The sequence below is a fragment of the Lissotriton vulgaris genome, chromosome 7, assembly GCF_964263255.1.
Source record: "Lissotriton vulgaris chromosome 7, aLisVul1.2, whole genome shotgun sequence".
Classification (NCBI taxonomy): Eukaryota; Metazoa; Chordata; class Amphibia; order Caudata; family Salamandridae; genus Lissotriton; species Lissotriton vulgaris.
In genome coordinates, this window is record NC_141695.1 from 1,357,591,792 (window position 1) to 1,357,615,133 (window position 23,342).

Here is a 23,342-nt window from a genome sequence, read left to right on the forward strand (position 1 = left end):
AGGTGCTCTTAACAGTACAGAAAATTTCAGATATACAGTTACTTTGAAATTAGTGGAATACGGCCTTCCAGCAATGGGTGGTAGTGTTACTTTCATGATTAAGGCACAGGGGGCATTCAAAAGAGCGGTATTCTATTCTTGGGTCAAATTCCCACCTGCTGATGCACGTAAAAAACTGAAGATGAGATACCTGAAGAATACTCTCCATACGTAGACGTTTAAGTCCCATTCAGCTAAAGAGAGCATATTAATTGGTTTAACGGCGCCCTACTCCACACCACAGAAAATGTGAGACTCGTTCCGCTCAGCAGAGTAGGAACGACCTGGCCGGTCAAAGCTGCTTACACATCACATCCAGAGATTGATGCATTGCAAGCAGCAAACTTACGTACACTTTACAAAGAGATAGTAAAACTGTTCAGAAACCTTATACAGTTTGTAATACGAACACTTAAAATTCAACCTGTAAGGGACACTCAAGCAGGTCAACCGCAAGTGACTACAACAAAAAGCATCCCACAAACACTGAACGCGGTTATGGGAAGAATGCCCATTAAACATGAGCAAATGCCATTCTGGTTAGCACACAAAATAACACAGCTTGAAGCAGTGTTTCCCCATATGAGTCCACTGGAAAAACACAGAACACTAACAATGTGTGTGTCAATGGGGATAGCTGCCCCGATAAAGGATTGTACCACCTGGGGTACAGTTATCGCTGCCATTTATACCAGAACTCATGGTACCCCCTCAATAGCAGGTATACCAGCAGTATTGAAAAAAATACAAAAAGGAGTACGGGGCAGAACCTGGAGAAAAACCACCATTTAATACCAGTAAGAGACTTAAGAGTGAGCTCAGAAATTCCGACTTGTACCGAAGTCTCTGTGAAACTTTTGCATAATCTGCCCTCCTAATAACAGACATCTCTAACATAACTGCAGAAATGGATTTAGAAGCTGTAGAGGTGAAATCATGATTTTACAGAAATAAAACTATAAGCGGTCTCCCCATTGCACATTTAGCTTAAGAATTCTTGGAGAAATTTGGAACAAAAACTGCGAGCCAAGCTTATAAAGATTTACATGCAGACCTGATCAGGAAAATAGATTGATTGATGCTACAGGTCGTCTGGTATTAAATTCAGAAAAACCTGTGAAAGTGATTGGGAAAGTCTATTATTTGAATGGAGTTTTGAAACAGCACATTGCTCTGGATGACAAAAAGGGCTGGTTTCATTAAGATACACAAATTGTAGTTGCCACACTCATACTTCTCCTATTTGAGGGGGGGATTTTCCCACAAGCCTATTGTCCGAGACACACAGAAGGAAAAAAAAGTAAATTAACAACACAAGCAGGTCAACAGGGGTACTCTGTTTTAGCACTGGATGCTGCTAGGCACTCTTCAGCACACTCTACATGTTCTCAAGAGGACTCTGGGAATGTTGTGCAGAATCTTATTCTGATCTTCAACGCAAAAGCCAGGAAGTGGACAACCATCTTACCCATTCTTGTTTCAAAAGGAGATGATGATACTTCTTTTATTAGCAAATTTGGTAGCCTGGGCAAATTCACAATGTTGAAAATGTTGCGTAGTTTATGTCGGGCTACTTTGACATTCTTCATATAGTCATATTTCTGGCTTATCTAATGATATCAAGTTGCCATGTCAAAAGCTCATGGTATGCAGTGCTGTTAAAGATATTCTGCCAGGCATAACGAGAGATTTTCTAGTTGACACATTCACTTCTCATTTTTTCTTACAGGAAGACATCATCACACTAGTTAGGAGCTCAGAATAACTGAGTGGGAAAGTGAATGTTCCAGATGGGGCACTTACTGATCTCCAGCTGACGGTGGATGCGCTTTACGTTCCTGTCCCGGTAGTGCGACTGTGCAACATTGCACTTGTTGATTGTTTCTATGAACTGCTGTGAAAGAATGCCATGCTGCAAGGGGCAGAAAGAGTAGTCACAGGGAGAACAGGATTCCGGAAGGTTAAAGTTATAGCTTAATCAACATCAGATGAGCAGGGAGCACAGGAAAGCAAACAATAGCTTGAGCTAAACATCTAGCTCAGCTGCCTCTGAATGTTTCTTTCAATCAGTCAAAATTCTTTATTCGGTTAAAACCCATAGAAGATATTACATCACAGCTAAAAAATATCGATAATACTGAACAAAGGTAAAACTGTACAATATAAAATCAATAATACAATATTAATGACAAATACAAAGCACAATAACAAAATATCATGATTAGTTGAAAAAAAGACACCCATCCTTCGATCTTTTTCTGACTCTAAGAGCTTGAAATACAAAGCTAATGACAACAAGGCAACAATGCTAGTTAGCTAAAAGTTGGAGATAATGCAAACAATCTTTAGAAGTTCTAAAACCAAGGGCGGGTAAAAATGGTAATAAATACTGTTGTCTAAGGTAGTAATAGAATTTTTTGATACAAAGAGCAAAGCCTGGATTCCTTATAAACAGATGAGTCAAAGTGAAACCATATTTTAATTAATAACAAAATGAATGTTTCTGCATCCGTTATGTACAGCTTGGTTATCTGTATATCCATTGCGAACTCTTGGTTTCAGGTCTAAACTGTGAAAGCTTCTGCTCAAATCACAGGCTGAACTCTGTCTCAGACATTTCTTGCTTTCCAATATAAGCAACTCTATTCCTCGCACTTCAAGCCCCATAGATACCACATCTCAGACCAAAGTTTACTTTTCTGCTTAAGGTCCCATGGGTATTCATGCATCTCTCCTCTGAGAACTTAAGGAAACTCCCCCTCTCCTTAGTTATGTCTAGGTTTTCCACTGATCAATCTGAGCCCTACTACACCATGTCCCCATCCAATTCAAGACAATAAAATTAAACCAATAACCCAATGTACCTGTGTCCTGCGTATCCGTAGGTTGACGTCATACTGCCCACTTTGCACTTCCTCTTTACTTGGCTCCATACCTGAAGGAAACAAAACGTGAAAGTCACAGAGGATACCAAACACAAGTCTGTATAGAACACCTGTCTGTAACAATGCATGTCAAGCAGTAGGTTGTGCAGTTATAGGGCAGTGTCTGTCGACACCCACTTACTTTGTAAAGTGCCACGGATTCCTTTGGCTAAATTCTTGATCTCTTCCCGGAGGGTCTGCAAACTTTTTTTCAAGCCTAAGAAATAATAGAAAAGATCAGAACACTTGGAAAAGTGTAATGCTTCAAAACAACTTAACCAAAATGAACTAATTAATTTTGGTGATTCAAATGAACGTGTGAATCTGATAACAAAGTTTATTATTGAATACAGCCTCTAAGTGTCTCTCTTTCCTGTCACAAACTCTCCCCATTCATACTAAGCTTTTTCCGAGCAGCACAAATGGAACACTGCTGGGAAATGTGTTTCAAATGGTGCTATAATCATATTTGCATACGATTAGTCCACTTTTTTTTTAAACCAGTACTTTTGGGGGTGTGGCCCTGGCCACCGTGGGTTTGGATGTTGCAGAGCTCATCTCCACCTCAGCCAGATATTGCCCATCCCCTATCCAATACCAAAAGACAAAAAACGCAAACTGCAGCACTCTGAAGTCCGGACATAGAGCAGAATCTCACTGCTGTAAAGGAAATCAATATGGATGGGTTGGATTTGCTAGATGTGTATGTGTGGCGACTGGGCCACAGAGTGAGACAAGATGGCAGTACACTCTTAAAGATCTATTGCCACCAGTGAAGCAGAAAGTCAGGGGTAGCCACTGACCTTCAGGGTACAGCTGCAGTAAGCAGTATAACATGGTGCAGCCACTCAAAGTCTCCAACCGGCGAAATTACATGGAGTAGAGATCGTGGGAAAAGGTCCATCCAGCACAGATGCATCACAGAGGTAGGTCGCCCCTCGTTCGTAACAAAAATCTTCATGTTTAAGCTGCTTAGCCACCTTACAGAGTACTTTCAATGCTTTAGGACAGATCTCGAAGTAAGACTTACAAGATGTCAAGAAAGAGTTCCACCATTTAGAAAACAGTGTGTTCCAATTGCAGAAATCCACTATTAATGGCTGCATGCAGCAAGAATGTCCTCCATGAGATGTTTAAGAACCTGGAAAATAGGTCCGAACAAGTCAATTTTCACTTGAGGAGCCTTTAGGAGAGTAGAGGACAGATAACTGGAGGTGTTTGTTCAACACATGATCCAGCAGTTACTGGAACTACATTATTCAGACTGAATAGAGTTAGAAGGGATCCACAGAGTGCAGCTCTCACAATTAAAGGAATCATAAAGGCCACCGTGAACACACTAACAGGACTTTCAATTAAACACTCCAAAACGGCAGGTCATTCCACATGACCACTGACTTTTTTGAGAGGTAATAACACAACACATTAGTAGGGTCACCTGCTCCACCTAATATTTGAATAGAACTACATCAAGTTAAGCTTCTCTCGCTGGCCAAGGAAATCCAGAGCATTGCGGATGACTCACAGAACATAGGCATGCCAGCAGAAAGCCCAGCTGCAGATACAAGAAAAATTCCCTCAGAGGGTGAGGTGGCTGATAGTGGTGGTGAAGTAGAGAGGGTCCACACTTTCAACTGATACCATCTGTAGAAAGAAGTAGCTATCCTGCCTGGGTCAACTGGTTAAGATGGACAGGAAGACCTTACTGGGGAGGAAACTGGTGCAGCCTGAGGATTGGAAGCCTCATATCCAACAGCAAACAACAGATTTAACATCTACTTTTATTGAGCTGGGGACAACGGGCCAGAGGGCTGGGGATGGAGATGAAGATGAAGATGAAGGGGGGGGGGTCACTGGGAACGAGGGATAAATGGTGGTGTTAGAGTTCATTAAAATGAGGTTGACGAATACCACAGGAGGTAAGCTTGGGAGTTGTTTGCAGTTCATGGGTAAGGAAGATTCAACAACGTAGGGGGAAGGATGATGGTAGGGTGGGAATAGGGCACCGAGTTGATGCACACACCAAGGAAGATGAGGAGACTGACAAACATGAATTAGGTCGATGGTCAGGTGGGTTGGGTATGAGGGTGATACTCTGTATAATGGTGGCACACACAATGGCTAAAAATCATGACCTTATCTTGTACAAATTGGGAGGCCTAAGCACACCATCTAAACAGCCGTATACCTTAAGGCAAAAACAATTCATAACTAAATGTTCCAAGGAGTTAAGAAATTTGATGAGAGCAGAGTCAATAACGCTCCGGATTGCCTACCACTGTTGACATTTGGTGCATTTTTGCTAAGACCTTAAAAGCATCAATTTCTGGGAAATTCCTCAGCCAGGGTTTGAGAAACATTACAGCAAACAACATGCCAAATTGAGCATCTTTTTCTATTGGGCCCTAGGCTTCCAGGGGACCCATCCACTATAAATAAGCACTAAAGCCTTCCATTTTTATTTTCCTTTTGGACAAAAATACTTGGGACCTCATAATAAAGTTGATCAATGTCGTGGAGGTCAAGTGAAATATCAGGTGTATTTCTCAGGACAAAGCGCTGAACCCCTCAACCAGGACAGTGCTGCACTAAAGGACAGGAGGAGCAGTCGAAGAGGATCCAACACAGTACATTAAAAAACCAAGTCAGCTTGTGGCTGTTTGTAGAGGAGCAGGAGGGAAGGGGTACGGAGCCATGACTAGTTGAACACCTCCATTATTCTAAGGCACCCCAAGTGCTAACCCCCTCTACTGGGCCAAAGTTTCCCTAAAGTGTAAGCACAGCATCTAATGTGGATCTAACAGTAAATACAAAAAAGTACTGGCTAACTAGCAAATGCCGATTAGCAAACTTGGGCATGAGAGCTGGATCAGATTAGCGCAGAAAAGTGTTATGTGGACTCCAACTGATAAATGGCTCCCATTTCTACCATTATTTTAATACTGCCATGATTGCAGGTAAAGGTGTGTGCTGCTGCAGCTTTGAAATTCAGAGAATTTGCAAGCCAGGGTTCTACCTAGCAAAGGACTGTGGTACTACATCTTTGAAATCCAGCAATACTGCTAAATTCCACCTAGTCTTACATAGCACGCTTCTTACTTGCTTGCCCATGGAGGTTGTAAAACATCACCTAACAGTTTGTGGCAGTTCCACCTTGTTCAACAAGTGACTACTATGCAAATTATTAAGCTTGTGCTAGGCTGGAGACTGGCCTAACCTACTGTTGATTGTGGTGTAAATGAAGGAATGAGTAGTGTAACTATTGTGGTGAATTTCAAAGCGATAGAGGAAGGAAGGTAGGGGCAAAATATGATATGCAGAATAGCAGAGGAATTGTGTTAGGGAATTAAGAATCTGAGATTGATCTGTTCAGCTGCACAAGCATGCTCTGCAAACACTAACTAGTACCATTGATACTTTGACTCATTTCTGATTTACTTGCGTTTATTTTTAACACAATAATCTTTATTTGACCTCGATGTGAATGATGCAAAAGTTAGCTGAGACTATGTTTGAATCAAATGAATGTCATCTTTTGAATACTGACTTGTTTAGTGTCGTCATGTTGTCCCCATTTCAATCAGAATCACTTATAAGACAAACTACCTAGTAACCTATGGTACTAACATACTATAATACCGCAATGATTCTATGGCAGGACCGGAGGCTTCGGATTATGCCTACTTCCTTCACTTTTATTTTTACAGCAGAAAGAAAACACAGAAAAAACTACTTTTCCCATGAACACTTGGGAAACAGGAAACTTAAACATAAGTCCTTTGTCAGTCTCTGCACTCCAGCAGCTCCCATCATGCTCCTCTGCTGCTTCCTCTTCCTTCGCTGCTCAGCAGCAAGTTAAGTGGATTTTTGTCTCTCTCTCCTGGGTTTTGGGGGCTGTGGAGTTAGCGTTTTTGTATATAAGGCTAGCTCTAACATATTTATTGATTTCAGAGTCCCCTGTCAATTTGGTGCCCAGTTGTAGCGCGGTGGGGTCCTCCCACCACTAGGGGGCGAACTTTTCGCTCTGTGGCCAGAGCGAAGGAAGGGCGTTTTTCAAAGCGTTTTTTTTTCTTGTGTTTGCCTCAGGTGCTTGGTTTTTTACTCCCTGCCACCCGGATTGACACCCATTTGGGGTCGAAAATTAGGTTGTTAATCTCTGTCACGCCCTGTGTGGGTTGTACTGTGATCTTTGACACCCTGTGGGGTCGAAATTAGCACCAGCCAGTGTAAAAGAGGTGCAGTGGGACGCTTTTTCCGGGTGGTGCATTATAAATAGAAGGGTTGCAGCGTCCCCTGGGGCTGACCCCCCTTAAATTGTGTGCCTTTTGTGCCCCCACATTATCTGGGCCCCCTCCCAGTTGGAAAGTTGGTGCCCGTGAGGGCCCTTGGTTAATTGCTGTGCCATACCCCTGGTACCCTGCAGAGCCTAATTTACCTCATCATGCAAGGGGACCAAGGCTAGTACCCTGAGGAAGACCCTCTGAACTACGCCCCCTGGGATGACGGTTTTTGCCAGGCGGTAGATGATAGCATTTACAGGTCAGTTGATCAAGCGATGATTCCCCTAGAACAGCGACTTACAGCGCAAATGGATGAGGCATACGCAAAGCTTGCAGCCCTGATTCCCGTGCCGGCCCGGGCCCTGTCGCCCTCTCCCCCTCCTAATAAAAAACTGTACTGAAGGGGTTGACTCTGAAGCTTTTGCCAGGGTTAAACGCGCCTTTATGGCGCATGAAGGGTCCCTGCCCATCCCTGTGCCCCCAGTTGAATTGCCTCCCCCTACCCCACGCACAATGTCCCCGGAGCCACAGGAGGAGGGGGATTCTCCGGACACTGATGAAGAGGCCTGTTCCTCTAGGTCGTGGCTTCCGTCACAAGCGACTTCATCTGCAGGTCCTTCAGACATGTTGGACCCGAACGATATTGTCCACCCCCGGTCTTCGGACTGGGTCCCAGGGGAGAAAGTGGCCCTGTATGTGGCAAACCGTTTGCGTAAGCCAGTGGATAAGGACGCCGACAGTCGCCTTCGAGCGGAGTGTCCTCGCCCCACCTTAGAGGGTAAGGTGGCGATGGCTCGTTCGGTCGCGTTAACAGCTCCGATCGGGGGCAAGGCTCCGGCCGTTGTCAGTTTCAAACCAACGACCGCTTCAATAACTTCTATCCGACGAGGGGTCAACGATTCCGTGGCCGAGGAGGCCAAAGAGGCCAGCAGCAGGGTGCTGGAAAAGGTGAGTGTGCTGCACTCAGCGAGTTTGCGGGTAGGGGGCGCTTAGCGCAGTTTTTCCCGGCGTGGGTTGCCCTTACAAGCGATGCTTGGGTGCTGCAGATGGTCCAGAGCTTTCAGATGGAGTTCAATGGTCATCCCCGTCAGCTTCAGCATCCCCGCCCCATTACTTTCTCACAGCGAGATGCAGAATTAGTGCGTGAAGAGGTTTCCGCCCTCCTCCTCAAAGGGGCGATCTGTTGCGCGCGAGAACATCCTGGGGGTTTCCTCAGCAACCTCTTTTTGGTCGACAAGGTCGACGGGGGCCGCCGTCCGGTCATCAATTTGATGAACTTCAACGAGTGGCTTGTGTACCGCCATTTCAAAATGGAGGGGATTCACCTCTTGAGGGATGTTTTGCGTCCGTCCGATTGGATGGTCAGGCTCGACTTAAAAGACGGCTATTTGGCAGTCTCGATTTTTCTCTCCCCACCGTCGTATCCTTCAGTTCAAGTGGGACGGTCAGGTCTAAGACTTCAACACACTGCCCTTCGGGCTCTCCTCAGAGCAGTGGTGCTTCACAAAGGTGCTGCGTCCGGCGGTGGAGGCCTTGCGGGCGCGGGGTATTAGGATGATCGTGTACCTGGACGACATGCTGTTCATGGACCAGTGTCCGGAACGGTTGGTGTCCCAGCTGCAGGTCGCAGCTTCAGGGTCTGGGCTTTGTTATCGAGAACAAGTCTCTACTGGTTCCCGTCCAGTGTGCCACCTTTTTGGGGTTCAACATAGGCTCGGTGTTTGCCACTTTGAGTCTTCCCGCCAGGAAATGGCAAAGATCAGGCACGAGCTGCGACAGACCATGTCGAGGCCGCTCATATCCCTGCGCCACTTGACGCCTTTGGTGGGTCTCCTCCCATCCTCGATTCAGGCCACATTCCCGGGCCCCCTCCATTATCGAGCGATGCAGCGTCTGAAGACATATCACCTTTCGAAAGGACTGACGTACTCTCAGCTATCTGAGGAAGTGAGAGGCGAGATGCAGAGGTGGCTGTCTCACATGGAGGCCTGGAATGGCCGTGCGATTTTTGGATCAGCCCCGGATATAGTTATCGAGTCCGACGCCAGTCGGTCCGGTTGGGGGGCCCGGTGCGGAGATTTTTCCACAGGTGGCGCCTAGTCTGCCCACGAGCAGTCTTTACATATCAACTGTTTGGAGTTGCTAGCGGGGTCCTTGGCAGTCCAGTGTTGGACGAAGGACAGAGTGCAATCATGTGTCCTGCTACGGATGGACAACGTGTCGGCGGTCCGATATATCAATCATCTGGGGGGGACCAGATCCAAGATGCTGGCGGACCTTGAACGGGACTTTTGGCACTTCTGCCTGGACCATCAGGTGTCGGTCACAGCGGAGTACCTGCCGGGCCGGCAGAACGAGGTGGCAGATTGGCACTCCCGACACCTGTTGGATGCCAGCGTGTGGAAGCTGGAGCCTCAGGTCTTCGCTCTGTTGGCGGCAAAGTGGGGCCCCTTCACGGGGGACCGGTTTGCGTCTTGCCTGGATCCTCAACTCCCGAGGTACTTCAGTTGGCGCCCAGATCCGTTGGCGGAGGCAACGGACGCTTTCCTCCAGGATTGGTCGGGCGAGAAGGGGTACGCGATTCCCCCGTTCTCAATGATAACGCGAGTGTCGGCGCTGCTGCGTCGTCAGTTGGCGGAGGCGGTGCTGATCACGCCTTGGTGGAGATCTCAAGTTTGGTTTCCGGTTCTTCTGGAACTTTCTTGGGATTTTCCAATCCTACTCGCCCCCTCTCCTCACATTCTGCTCAGTCCGGACGGGACTGCCCACCGGTTGGTCCAGGAGGGATCGCGGAGGCTGATGGCTTGAAGGATCTCCTGCATCGCTGGACGCTCCCAGGCCTTTCGGGAAAAGCCGAGGATCTGCTCAAGTCATGGGCGGATAGCACGACCAAGAGATACCGATCAGCATGGCATAGGTGGCGTCGCTGGTGTGTGCGACGGAGTTTCGATCCTGTGGGGGCAGATGTAGTGCATGTCCTTAACTTCCTTGCCGGTCTGGCGGAAGTTGGTCTGGCGTACCGGTCAATCAATACATTCCGTTCTGCAATCTCGGCTGGACATGACTTGGTGCAGGGTTCCCCGATTGGGGAGCACCCTTTGGTGTGCAGGTTGTTGAGAGGGATCTGCCTCTCGCTGCCACCTGAACCGCGCTACTCCGTCCTGTGGGACGTAAACAGAGTTCTGAATTTATTCCTTTTGTGGCAGCCGAATAGGTTTCTTTCTCGTAAAGAGCTTACGGCTAAATTAGCGATGTTGTTGTGCCTGGTATCCTGCAGGCGGGTCTCAGACGTACGAGCTGTCGAAATCACGGCATAGTTTTTTCCTCAGAAGAAGTGTCTTTTACTGTGAGCAGGCGAACCAAGACCCTCACACAGGTTATTTCATACCCAGCTTTTACAGATTCCCCTAAACTGTGTGCAGTGCAGTGCCTCCGTGCTTACGTAGATATGACCGATGACACTCGCCCTCCGGGCAAAAGACAACTTCTCATTGCCCTACGAAAACCGTACAAGGCTGTTTCTTCCCCAACAATCGCCAGGTGTATGCGTTGGGTGATGCAGGAGGCGGAGATTGATAAACAATTTGGAGCTCATTCGGCAAGAGGAGCTGTGGCCTCCAAAGCTTTTGCCCTTGGGGCTCGACTAGAGGATCTGATGAGAGCGGCCGATTGGTCCTCAGATTCCACGTTCAAGAGGTTCTATTTTAAACCAGTGTTGGAAGTGGCTCGGCTAAGAAGGAGGGTTGATTCAGTCCTCATGGTGGGGGCTTCACTAGGACACAACTGAGAAGTGCACCTGTGAACAATTGGAACAGGGTGTGAGGGAAGGGACATGGTTTCAGGATGGTAATATGAATGCTACTCATAAAAGGTAACAGATACCTACTCTGGAAAACAGCAGGTATGCTCAGCTGTGCAGTCAGAAGACGTGGGCTCGTAGGAGCTCCTAGAGTCAGAGAGAACCATAGATAAGAATACGGGTGTCTTAATCTAGATCCGTAATAATAGGTGCATGCAAATCCAGAACTTACTCATTCAACAAGAATGAAAAATCATCTTCTGTTATACTAGCTGTGGGTCAATCAATCACTCGCAGTCAATAGATCGTATTTTCTTCAAAATGTGACCCTTCGGGTACTAATGGGTACTAATGGGAAACGAGTGTGAGGCCCTGGAGGCCGACTTGAATGAGAAGGAACTGCAGCGGGCACAGCGGGCATTGCGGGAGCTACAGTCGGGCAAGGCAAAGACACCCAACAGCCTACCAGTTAAATTGTACAAGGGGTTAGCGAGGTGGTGGTCAGGCTGATGCTGGCAATGTACCGAGAGTCGATCCCCACGGGCTGCCTCCCTGCTGACCAGAGGATGGGGACGAAAGTGGTCAGGCCTCAAAAAATCTACTTGCCCACTCGCAGTTGCAAGCAAGCAAGGTTGAGCTATGTTTGGCACCTACTAGTCCCATCTGGCGAATTAATTTAGGCTGGAAAGGAGCAGGTGTTCTGTTCATTCAGAAAGTGAATGAGCAATAAAGATGTCAATAAATCTTGTTTTTACTTGGACACATTTGCTGTCTGTTCCAAGAAAGAGGTCAAATGTCAGTTTGTCTTTTCACTAACTGCAGCTTGAAAAAGGAGTTTATTGTGCTCTCTCCTACTAGAGTTAGAGGTCTTTGTCAAGTGAGCAGTCCGAAGAGGTCAGTTATTTTTCTCTAACACAACATTTAAATAAATAGCCTGTTAATTAATATTACAAATAATAATAGATCAGGAATTATTTAGCACATTTTTTGTACTTAAGAAGTGTGATGCAAACAAAGAGCTAAATAGGAGCAAAACAAACCAGAAAACTTTACTTGGTGATATGCAAATGTCACTTATTTGCAGAAATTATTTCAAAAACTTGTTTGTATACTGTATACTATAAAATGTTATCAGTTGGGGCATGGCTTGGAACGTCAAGATGGCAGTCGCACTTTAGGAGTGCTCTGGACCCCTCCGTCATCCGTGCCATGATCCGCCGACATCGGGGACTTTCTTACCTACAGCGTCGCACCCAGCACTCCCCGGAAGCCTGTCTCAACGTTTCCAAGTCTTTCTCGGCAGCGATTGCCCTGTTTGGCCGTCCGGTGGCTGATCTCCTGCGGAGCCTTGCATAAAATGGCGGCCCGCCTCCTGTGTCCCTTGGCTCTGAGTGGCGGGCCACTGGTGCGGCAGATCATCTGTGCGGAGGACATCGGGGCTGTCGCCGGGGCCACCACCACAGGGAAAGACAGACCAGGGCATAGAGGGGTCGAGGCAGATCTCCGTGGGTGCGGCATGGCCTGTGGCCTCTTCGCAGCGTGGCCTCCCCACCTCCCTGGTTGGGACTTGGCCTTCGGGTGGAACCGGGCCTGCATGGCGGGGCCCCCGGGATCGGTTGTCGCCTCGGACAGCCCCACGGTGGCCGAGTCCGGTAGCGGCGGACAAGACCTTGGTGCACCGCATTTCCCCCTCTCAGGTGGGTGTGGCGTGGGGACCGCAGTGAAGAGCAGTGCGGCCCCGCCGGAGGGGGGGGGGGGGGGGGGAGAGAAGGGGGGGTTTCTTCGTTTCTTCGGCTGCAGCAGCGGGGTGGCGGGGCCTACCTCCCCCTCATTTGTGCAGGGACGTGCTTGTGGTGCGGTCGGCAGCATAGTCCCTGAGGCCCGCACTTCGGCCGCTGCTGAGGGTGGTGTTTCCCGCAGATGCTGATTGGGGCAGGCCCTACGCCCAGGGGGAGCGCCATCTTGAGCAGGAGCGCCCAACTCGCTGAGGACCCTGGACTGTTCTATTTAGGCGGCTGCTTGCAAAGAGGGAACTCTGCCGTCCATTCTTCTTTCCTTGTGACCCCACTGTTTTTCAAGGACCTGTACTTGAGGACCCTCGGACGGATCACCTCTGGCCCCTGTTCTTTTCAGGGGCCCTGTTGGCTCTGCTGTTCTCAGGGGGGGTGCCGCCTCTGCCGTTTGCCCCAGGCAGTTGCCGCGTGTGGAGCCATGTGAGCCCAGCCTGCTGAGGGAGCCAACGTCCTACTGCTCCGGGGTCCTGGCGTTAATGGGGACTCTGGGACTCCTCGTGTATTGTGGGCCCAACTGGCAGTGAGTCTAGCAGAGAGGCCGAGGCCTTTTTCAGGAAGTGCTCTCAACTGTACCTCTGGGAGGTCGGCTGGGGTTGTGGAGCCGGGGCCCGTGCCTTATCCTTGGACGTACTGAACCCGTGGTGGACAAGCCAAGAGGCCTCCTTGATCCCAGTCGGCCCTGTTGGACTTGGAGCGGGGGTGGTTGAGGTGGAGGGCTCGGCCGTGGGTCGGGCGGCAGGCCCCAATCATTGAGGCCTCCTTCGGTTAACCCGTCTCCTCCCCTCTCCCACACTCCTGGTGCTCAATCTACATTCTGTGGCTGAGGTTGTCTGACTGAACTGAACATCCTCGGACCTTCCACTCATCAGGCACACACCCGGCGGGGTCCGGAGTGGGCCCGGCCGGAGGATCACTGGGTGCCCGATCCTCCCATGGGCAGAACGGACAGGACCGCGAAAGTCCCCGCCACCCAGACCAAAATGGACCGCTTCACCACCCCAGAGGGGGGGCTGCTGGGGTGGTGGCAGGGCAGGAAGTGCCTCCGTCCGCCAAACTGGCTACAATCCTCCAAGCCATCCACACATCCCAGAACTTGGTGGAGGACAAAATTGCCGAAGTAAGAGTGGACATGACTCATTAGGCAGGACCTCCGTAATGCAAATGCCCGGATTAAAGAGACTGAATCTAGGATCTTCTTGGTGGAGGATGACGTGCAGCAACTTAAGGGGCAGGTGGCGCGTCTTCAGTTGCATACTCAGGAGTTGCACCGCTGGGCGAAGGACACGGAAAATAGGTCCAGTCGCAACAACCTCCGCCTGGTGGGCTTTCCAGAGGGAGCGGAGCAGGGTCGTGCAGTGGATTTCGTGGAGCGGTGGTTGAGATCCTGCGTCCCCGAGGGAGCCCTATCCTCGTGGTTCGCGATTGAGCGGGCCCATCGGTCCCTGGCCCCCAAGCCACTGCCGGGCACTCCATCTCGCCAGATTATAATGCGGGTCCTTAACTTCAAAGACCGTGACATCATCCAAGCTGATACCGCAAGCAACAACGGCTCTTACATGAGAACTGCACCATTATGATCTTCCCGGATTACACCCGCGAGGTTCAGGGCCAGAGACGCTCCTTTGGTGAGGCAAGCAAAAGTTGAGAGCACTTAACATTCAGTATCGGCTCTTCTTCCCGGCTCGCCTGAGGGTGATTGTTGAGAACAAGGCTCTGTTCTTCGACAATCCGACGGAGGCATGGACTTGGGCTACGGAGGAGCGTCCTCTGCGGGTCAAGGGCCGTATCACGGAGAGCGCAGGGGCGGGCCACACCGGTCCATTCCCTCCGCTTCTCAGCCTCCCCGCAACCGCTCCGGCAGGTGCCGTGAACGGAGGCGGGCACGCTCAGACTCCCCGCCAGGTCACACACAACAGGCCACCCAGGTTGAGGAGGGGGCATTGGCTGGGAGGCACTCAGGTTCTTCTGGCCGGCAGGACGACGGAGTAGAAGCGATCTGGCCCTCTGTGATTGACCTTCCGGACACAGACCTCTCCTGTAGCCCGACGCTGCTGAGGGACCCTGCTTGAGCCGCTCTCTGCCCGCCAGGCTTAGCTCCACGGCCGGAGACGGCATGTAGTTCCTGATGTGTTTCTAACCTCGCGTCAATTGTTGTCATTAAGCATCCGCTCATGAGGAGGGGTCCTTCACGCTTCCTTGTTCCCAGGCGTTTTAGTTTGGTTGTTCGCCTGGTATACTGGGTGTACTGTTGATTGGGGGGACGACAGATGCTTCTGTTCCTGTAGTGTAGGGTGGGGGTGAGGGGTGGTTTGAGACGGTTTGGTCCGTTATGTTGTTCTATTATGTATGGTTTTTTGTTTCACCCAGCATGGATTAACACACAGCACCGGTGAGTGGGGTGGGTGTGTTCCCGTGGTACTTACTCACATGCAATACCCTTGGTGTTTGGGCGCGACTGAACACTCAAAACCAGCAGTAGTACCTTCTGTGGAAGTAGGATTCACCTAAATCTGCCCCCAGCACTAGTACCTTTTGTGGCAGTTTTTATAGGGGTCCCCCCCGCTTAGAAAAGGAGAGGTTGAATCCACTGCTACCCTCATGAGAAAGGCAAAAAAATGGTGTGATGATTCTAGTAGTGGAGGATTTAGCACTTCCTCCAGCATTATTTTAGCAAGAAGGGTGGGTTGGGTGGGGAAGCGAGCCCAAACTGTGAAAGGAGATTGTGTGGTGATAAATTTTGATAATGCCTATTGCCCAAATAGCTTGTTTTGGGATGGGTCTGATATTCGAGAAAATGATACCCTTAGAGCGGTCCCCTTAGGGTTCTTTTATCCTCCGTTAAGGGGGTATATTCGACCTAACATACACATGAATACAATCCCCAATACAGGGATAGCGGGAAATGGGCGGCAAACAGTATCTAGTAAAGTAAGGCAAAATAAACCTACACCTGGATCTAGTAAATAGATTTGACCCATTAGCCGATTTAAATACAAATGACTGACAAGAAGTCTCAATATTGACCCCAACACCAGCACTCCCTGAGGTGGTTACTCCATCCCTATGTACATCCCTGACCTGGAATGTCGCAGGGACGAGAGCTTAAAGGTCAGATCCAACTTGGGTAAATTATATCTCCAGACACCAGGTGATAGCCATCCAAGAAACTTGAGACACCTCATCTACCTTCCTACTGGATGGTTTTTCAAGTTTCACAGTACCAGCAACTCCTAGTAATGCAGGGATAGCGAAAGGGGGGCTTACTTTACTCTTCTCTTTAGAGCTAGCGGGGTCTTTTAATCAGTTGGACTCAGGTTCACCCAATATCTTGATAATAGAATGGACTCTTTCCCCAGGGTGTATCCTACTTGTTATTAATTTTTATAATGCATGGGGAGGACAAAGAGAAACGGACCATGTGGACCACCTGGAGAACTTTTTGAATAAATATAGTCAAAATACACATATTCCCTTTGAGATTCTCTTGATGGGGGATCTTAACATTCACAAATGTAAATTGTTGTGTCATTTGGATGTTTCAGAGGCTCCTAACGGAGCAGACATCCCTCACTTTGAACACACCAAAACAGGGGAGGCGCTCAAATTACTGCTAGCTAGTTTTAACTTGTATGAACCATTTAATACAGGAAGTAATGAAATGGTACCCACTTATAAAGGCTCGACAAATGGGTCGGTTATTCACTACATATTCGTTTCCCGAGGCCTTATTTCAAAGGTGAAAGATTATAAGGCATTCGCCTCACCCCATAGCGACCATAACCCTCTGTCGGTGGAGTTACACTGGAGTGACTTATGGCGCAAGCAAGTGGGACAAACACGGGTTTGCGCCATGGCGGTGCCCAGTGACCAGGACAGACGGCTTAAATGGGGTAGGGTTGTGGAGGAAACGTTTATGGACACCTTACTGCCTAAAATTGAGGGACCACTGAAAATTTGTATGGATCATACTACTTCAAACCCCCAAATTATAGTAGCTTTTGATTTTATCTGTGCACAAACTGCCAGGGATCTCACAAAACCTTCACTACAATTCCCTCCAAAACCCCATAAATGGTTCGACACTAAATGCTCACGGTCCCATAGAGCTCTGAAACAGGCCTTAAAGGCCAAGGTAAGAGACAAGGTTGTAATTTCAAACCTGAGGCGGGATTATAAAGCAAATATCAAGGCAAGGAAAAATGAGATTAAAAATAATGCATGGAACGATCTCCTCACCATAGATGTCCTTAAAGACAGTAAACAATTTTGGGACATCATAAACCATTCTTTCTTTTCGGGGGATGATAATACAGTCACAGATTGTGTGATCCCTGATGAGAAGTGGGTGCAGCATTTTAGCAACATATATGGTGGTAACCGTAACGAAACCGCTAGAACAATGGAGGGGGACCACTTTTTATCTGCAGTACAGTTTACTGAGGATGAGGTCCATAAAGCCATACTGGAGTCCTCAAAAAATAAGGCGCCTGGTCCCGATGGTGTGCCGGCGGACTTTTAAAAATATTTTTTGAGACTTTGGTCCAAAGTACTAGCTAGAGTCTTTAGGGCAATAAATGAAGGAATCTTCCCCGAAACATGGGCAATGTCCATCATTGTACCCATTTTTTAAAAGGGAAACCGGGAGGACCCAGTGTGCTATCGCCCTATTTCCCTCATTGACTCTTCCTTTAAGATCCTGGGCAGAGTCTTACTGGCTAAATTGAGGCAAAATTTAGAACTGTGTGGGGGGCTCTCAAATACTCAATACGGGTTTCGAGAAAAACGGGGCACCCTGGAACAATGTTCCAACCTGCACCTTTTGGTCTCCAAATACACGGTGGCCGGGGAGGGGTCAGTATATCTGGCCTTCATGGACCTCTCCTCGGCCTCCGACCTGGTGAACAGGACTAAGCTATGGTCTCTCTTACTTGAGATAGGGATAGAAGAACACTTAGTAGCTCTTACTGCTAGTTTGCATCCGGACCTTTCTGCTAAAATAAGGGTCACTAGGGACGGAAGGTGCACAGAGAGTTTTAGGTCCGAGAAAGGGGTGCGCCAGGGTTGCATCCTGGCCCCCCTTCTCTTTACCATTTATATAAATGGGCTGGGAAATATCTAGAAGCAGGAAAGGCTAATGTGCCGCGTATAGGAGGAGAACAGGTACCAGCTCTCCTATACGCGGACGATGCCGTGTTAATCGCCCGTACCGGCATTGGTCTACAGGCCCTTTTAGACCGTTTTGGCTCCTTTATGGAGAACCTTGACTTAAAAATTAATGTAACAAAGTCACACACCATGATCATAGGCCATAAAGGAAAAAAGCTACATGCTAAAACTTTTACTTGCAAGGGTGAGGTTCTCTCAAGGGTTCCTGTTTTTTCGTATCTGGGGGTCCTTTTTGACCAGAAAGGCTCCTGGGCCCCCAGATTAAGGCAAAAAGTATAAGCCTAGCCCGATCAACTTCAGCCCTGTTGGCTTTCACAAAAAGATTAGGGGCCAAACCAATGGAGGCAGTGATAAAGGTATATAATAGCAAGTGCATCCCAATTGCCACGTATGGGTCTGCCTTGTGGGGTTATGCAAACCTGGATAAAATCCAGAGGGTGGAAAATGGGCTCATTAGAAAATTTGTATCCATCCCCAATTCCACGCCTACTTTTACGGTCCATGAGGAAATGGGTTTGCCTTATATTATTGACAAACTAAAATTAGCCCCACTTCTTTTCTGGACCAAAACATGGTTGAACTCCGAGCTAACACTAAATCATGCTATCCTTCAGGATGTAATCTCAAGGGATAATGCCATAAGAATACCCTGGCTGAAATACATTAGATGTGCTTTCGCTACGCTTGGGAGACCGGAGCTCTTTACCGATCCAAACAACACCAGGAGGGAAGACATTAGATGGATTAAGCAAGAGTTTCTGGAGAGGGCTCGTCTGGCGAGAGAGGAGCTGGAACTGAGGAAACCCTCGGTAAGGGCTCACATAGTTTTAATCACCACTCCCTCCCTGGAACCATATCTAAAAATCGTCACTAACCCACTCCACAGACTCCTGCTAACAAAATTTAGGTTGAATGTAATTCATTACTCACTTGGCAACTTCCCTGTGTGGTCAAAACCTGAAGATGGACCACCCTGCGATTGTGATCAGTTTTCAATCCAGGATACCCTCCATTTTATATTTTTTTGTGGTTTGTATACTACTGAGAGGGCAAAATATTTATTTCCTGTTCTAAAGGCTGCTGGATTCATCAAAGTAAGGCCAGCTTTAATTTTCCTCCAATCACTAGAAGACACTCATACCATCTTTAGCGTTGCATGTTATTTAACAGCTGCCTTCAGATCAAGGAAGAAAACAACATCTGGGAAAGCTTTATTTTAATCTAATTTTAAATCTGGTTTTATCTGCAATTTTAATCATTGTAATTATGAGGATAAATGAAATTAACAATTCATGTCATAAATTAGTAATCAAATCCTTTGCGGTTTTTAAAATTTGTATTGTATTGTATCTTGTCCTTTTATGATTTTAACAAAAATCGAATAAAGTGTATTTTGACTGACTGACACTCAAAACCACGCGCTCCGCCTAGACTAAGTGCACTCCACCATGACAGATAATACCTCCCCCACGGGATCATTCCACGTTTTGTCGTGGAACGTCAACGGTCTGCTGGACCGCCACAAGCGTACAGCGGTCTTAAGGTATATGCAGCGTTTCCACAGACATCCTCCTGCTCCAAGAAACGCACCTTTTGGGGAACTATTGTACCTTCCTGGCTCGGTATGGCTATGACCGGTTTTGGCATTCTGGCTTCTCCAGGGGCTCACGCAGGGTATGTATGTAGTTGAGCTTATATAGCGCACAGCTACCCGCAGTGGGTGTCCCGGCGCTTGCTTAGGGAACCCGTCCTGATATTCCCCTGTGTGATAGCCCCAGCGGGTATCCACAAGGTGAAAGTCAGGCATCCCGCTGCGAGGGGCCGTTGTGGAGATTAAGCAAGCTATTGCCCAGAGTCGCAGAGTGTGAACCCGTGAGTCGAGAAGGCACCGGAGAGAGAATTATCGAGTCAGTGGAATTTTTAGCCCAAGACCCGCCAAGGCGGGGAATTGAACCCTGGTCCAGGACCGATCTCAGCTTCCGGGTCTGCCGCCTCTAACCCCTGAGCCACACTTCTCCACTGGGTGGCAATCCTTCTAAGGCGTTCCCTGCCCTTTGTTCTTTCTCAGGTGGTGCATGACCCCCAAGCCTCGTTTGTGGCGGTTTGTGGGTCGTTGTCCGGTACATCCCTCTCATGTCGCTATATGCCCCTCCCTCCTTGCTTGCGACCACCTTGACACGCACAGCTTCCTTGCTACACAACATGCCTGCAGGCAATATGATCATCGCGGGCGACTTTAACGCAGTCTTAGCCCCAGCCCTTGATACATTGGGACCCCCCTCGGCAACTCGGGTGGCAAATGCGAAGCACTTGCGAAAATGGTCTGAGTCCCAGGGGCTTTGTGATGCATGGAGCACTTGGCACCCGCGTACTGTCCAATTCACGCACACATCCGCAGTCCACCACAACCAAGCCTGCATAGACGCGATCTTTGTCCCCGTGCTTGAATGTGCTCAGATAGTGGGGGTCTGTATCCTTCCTAGGAGCATTTCCGACCACTCTCCGATACTTCTTAGTTCAGGAGCTCCCCCCCCCGGCAGCCCGCCAAACAGAGGATGAATGCCTGGTACCTCCAGGATAAGAATTTGAAGAAAGAAGTTGGGAAGGAACTCAGCCGATATTTCGACACCAATGATGGGTCGGTGGCATCCCCGGGTTCCCTGTGGGAGGCGGGGAAGGCGACCGTTAGGGGCTTCGCAAAGCGGCAGCTTAAAATCCAGAGGCAAGCGCAGCTGCAGGAAATTAAGACCAAGGAAGCACAGGCGCTTCGATTGGAGCAGCTTCTCTCCATATCAGAAAACGCCTCTTAGGCTCGGCAACTGGCCCTTATTCAGGGCAACATCAGGCAATTATCCTTGGATGCGGCCAAGCTCCTCTGGCGGTCCTCGATGGCCAGAGTTTATGGCTGGAAGCACAAGAACGGGACGATACTGCACAGGCTGGCCACGTACCCCAGGGCAAACCGCATCATTCCGGAAGTGGTTGACACAGCTGGAGTGGTGCACCGTTCTCCTACGGCAATGGCAAATACTTTCGCTGCATACTATAGGCAATTGTACACGGCACGGACTCCCGAGCTAACCATCGCTGCTCTCCTTGATCGGGGCGGAGTGCGTCTTCCCACGTTGGATCAAGCGGTCCAGAAGGACCTAGAACGCACCATCTCCCTGAAAGAGATTGAGGAAGCGATCAATCTAGCCCCATCGGGTAGGACCCCGGGCCCGGACGGCTTGCCGCAGGAATATTATGCGGCCTATAGAGGCACCTTGGCCCCTCACATAGCAAACTTAAAGAAGCTGTAGACCAGGGATCATTTCCGCCGGAGACGGACATCACCACCATTGTGGTTATCCCGAAATCCCAGCCTCCCCCCCGCTCCTGTACTGAGTACTGCCCCATATCCCTAATTAATACCGAAATCAAACCCTATGCCACCATTCTGGCCCAGCGGCTGAAACCCTATTTGGCCTCATTGGTGCACCCGGATCAAAGCAGATTTATGCCGCAGCGGGGAACCCTGGAAAGTCTGCGCTAGTCCCCCTGCATCTCTCTGGGGAGTGCTGCAAGTGGCAGTCCACCATACCGCTCCGGAGACTGTCCTTTAAATATCTGAGGATCTGGATCGCCCTTATTCACGAACTGGGTTTGTCCCTCAATGTGGCCCCCCGGGTTAAGCGGGTTAAGGAGGACCTCCTTAAATGGAGGGCGCTGCCTCTGAACCCCCTGGGGAGGGTTGCCTTGTTAAAAATGATGATCCTCCCCAGGTTCCTCTACGTCCTCCAGAACACCCCCTTTTGTTATTCCAAGACCTGGTTCAAAGAGCGGGACAGTCTAATCACAAAGTTCCTCTGGAGTGGCGGAATGGCCTGGGTGGCTTTGTCTCGCTCTCAGATTCCCTCCTATGATGGGGGCATGGGAATAACGCACCTATATCTGTATGTTCTAGCGGTACGCCTACTCGTGATACACGATTAGTTTAACACCTTCAGCGCGGCGCAAATTTTCGCGCTGTGCTGAAGGTTCTAAGAAACGGGCGTGGCCGTGACGGAACGGTTCCGTCATAAGCACAGCCCAACCGGCGCTCGTGACGGAACCGTTCCGTCACAAGCATCGAAGGGGTTAATGGGGGCTTGTCGGACCCGGCCTACAGGCTTGAGCTGAGTGAATTGGGGACAACGGGCATCCAAGCCATGCTATATGGGGAAGCCATTCCGACCAGACTTCCAGCGGTGACGCGCTCGGTGCTCTTGGCATGGCGGGCCTCGCTCCAACGCACGGGGTGGTTGGGGAAGCTGACCCTGTGCATCCCCCTTTGGCAGGGGCCCTGGCTTCGGGAAGTCAGCGGGCTGCAGGGTTTTAAATCTTGGGACCTTCTTGGTATCTCCCAATTAGGGGATGTGTGGGAGAGAGGCCATATGTTGTCCTTCCAGGAGTTCCAAACCCGTTAATCGTTACATTCCTCTCAACACTATAAATATCTGCAGTTAGTCATGCACTCCTCACACACATTAAAGGTGACACGAGGCTCCCTGAATACAGCCTCTCTGAGGCTCAGACGCTGATGGGCGACTTGAGTAGGGGGGTCTCCAGAATTTACCGTACTCTAGTCAATAACACCCCCACATCACTAGACAAGTTGAGGGATCAATGGGTGGAATGGGTGGGCCCTCTTGACGATGTTGACTGGCGCGATGCCCTTATGGCCCCTAAAATAGTTACTGTCTCTGCCAAACTCAACTTGATTCAGTTATACTACCTACACGCAGCGTATCTCACCCCCCTGTGCCCAGATGCGTCCTGCACGCGATGCCAGCATGTCCCAGCTGACTTCCTCCACATGGTTTGGTCGTGCCCCCGCTTGGGGCAGTTCTGGGGTTCCATTGAGGGAGAATTAACGGAGGTGCTAGGCTGGGGGGGGGGGGTTCCCCATGACCCGCGTCACTCCTTGTTGAGAATCACCGATGGGCTGGATGGGTCCAGGTCTGACAAGTTGTTTTACAACACAGTTATGATGGTGGCCAAGCGGGACATTGCGGCGGCCTGGATAAGCCCTAATCCTCCCGCCCTGGAGAAGTGGGGAAGAGGGGCGACCCAAGAGAAAGCCATGTATACAGCGAAGGGGCGTGCCAAGAAATACCGTAGAGTGTTGGGGAAGTGGTTGGGGCTGTCAATGGCCCTGATTATCTGGATTCCAATTTTTTATTAAGGTTTTTAAAGGGATCTTGATTGGGGGGTATAACGATGAAGTGACTGTATTTATCTGTGATTTCCATGCTATGGCTGATTTGTTCTTTATTTTTAAAATCAATAAAATGTGCTTATCAAAAAAAATGTCATCAGT

The 23,342-nt window shown here is 49.1% G+C and overlaps 1 protein-coding gene across 1 annotated transcript in view; it reads right to left on the bottom strand.

Moving 5' to 3' along the window:
- LOC147703688 (syntaxin-4-like) overlaps nucleotides 1–23,342 on the bottom strand; it is a 288,867-nt gene that overhangs the window by 172,950 nt on the left and 92,575 nt on the right. Inside the window, exons 4-6 of the mRNA XM_086932046.1 lie at nucleotides 3,106–3,180; nucleotides 2,904–2,974; nucleotides 1,843–1,951 (exon numbers count right to left, since the gene is read on the bottom strand). Coding sequence (XP_086788172.1) covers nucleotides 1,843–1,951; nucleotides 2,904–2,974; nucleotides 3,106–3,180 — 255 coding nt within the window. The remainder of the gene's footprint in view (nucleotides 1–1,842; nucleotides 1,952–2,903; nucleotides 2,975–3,105; nucleotides 3,181–23,342) is intronic.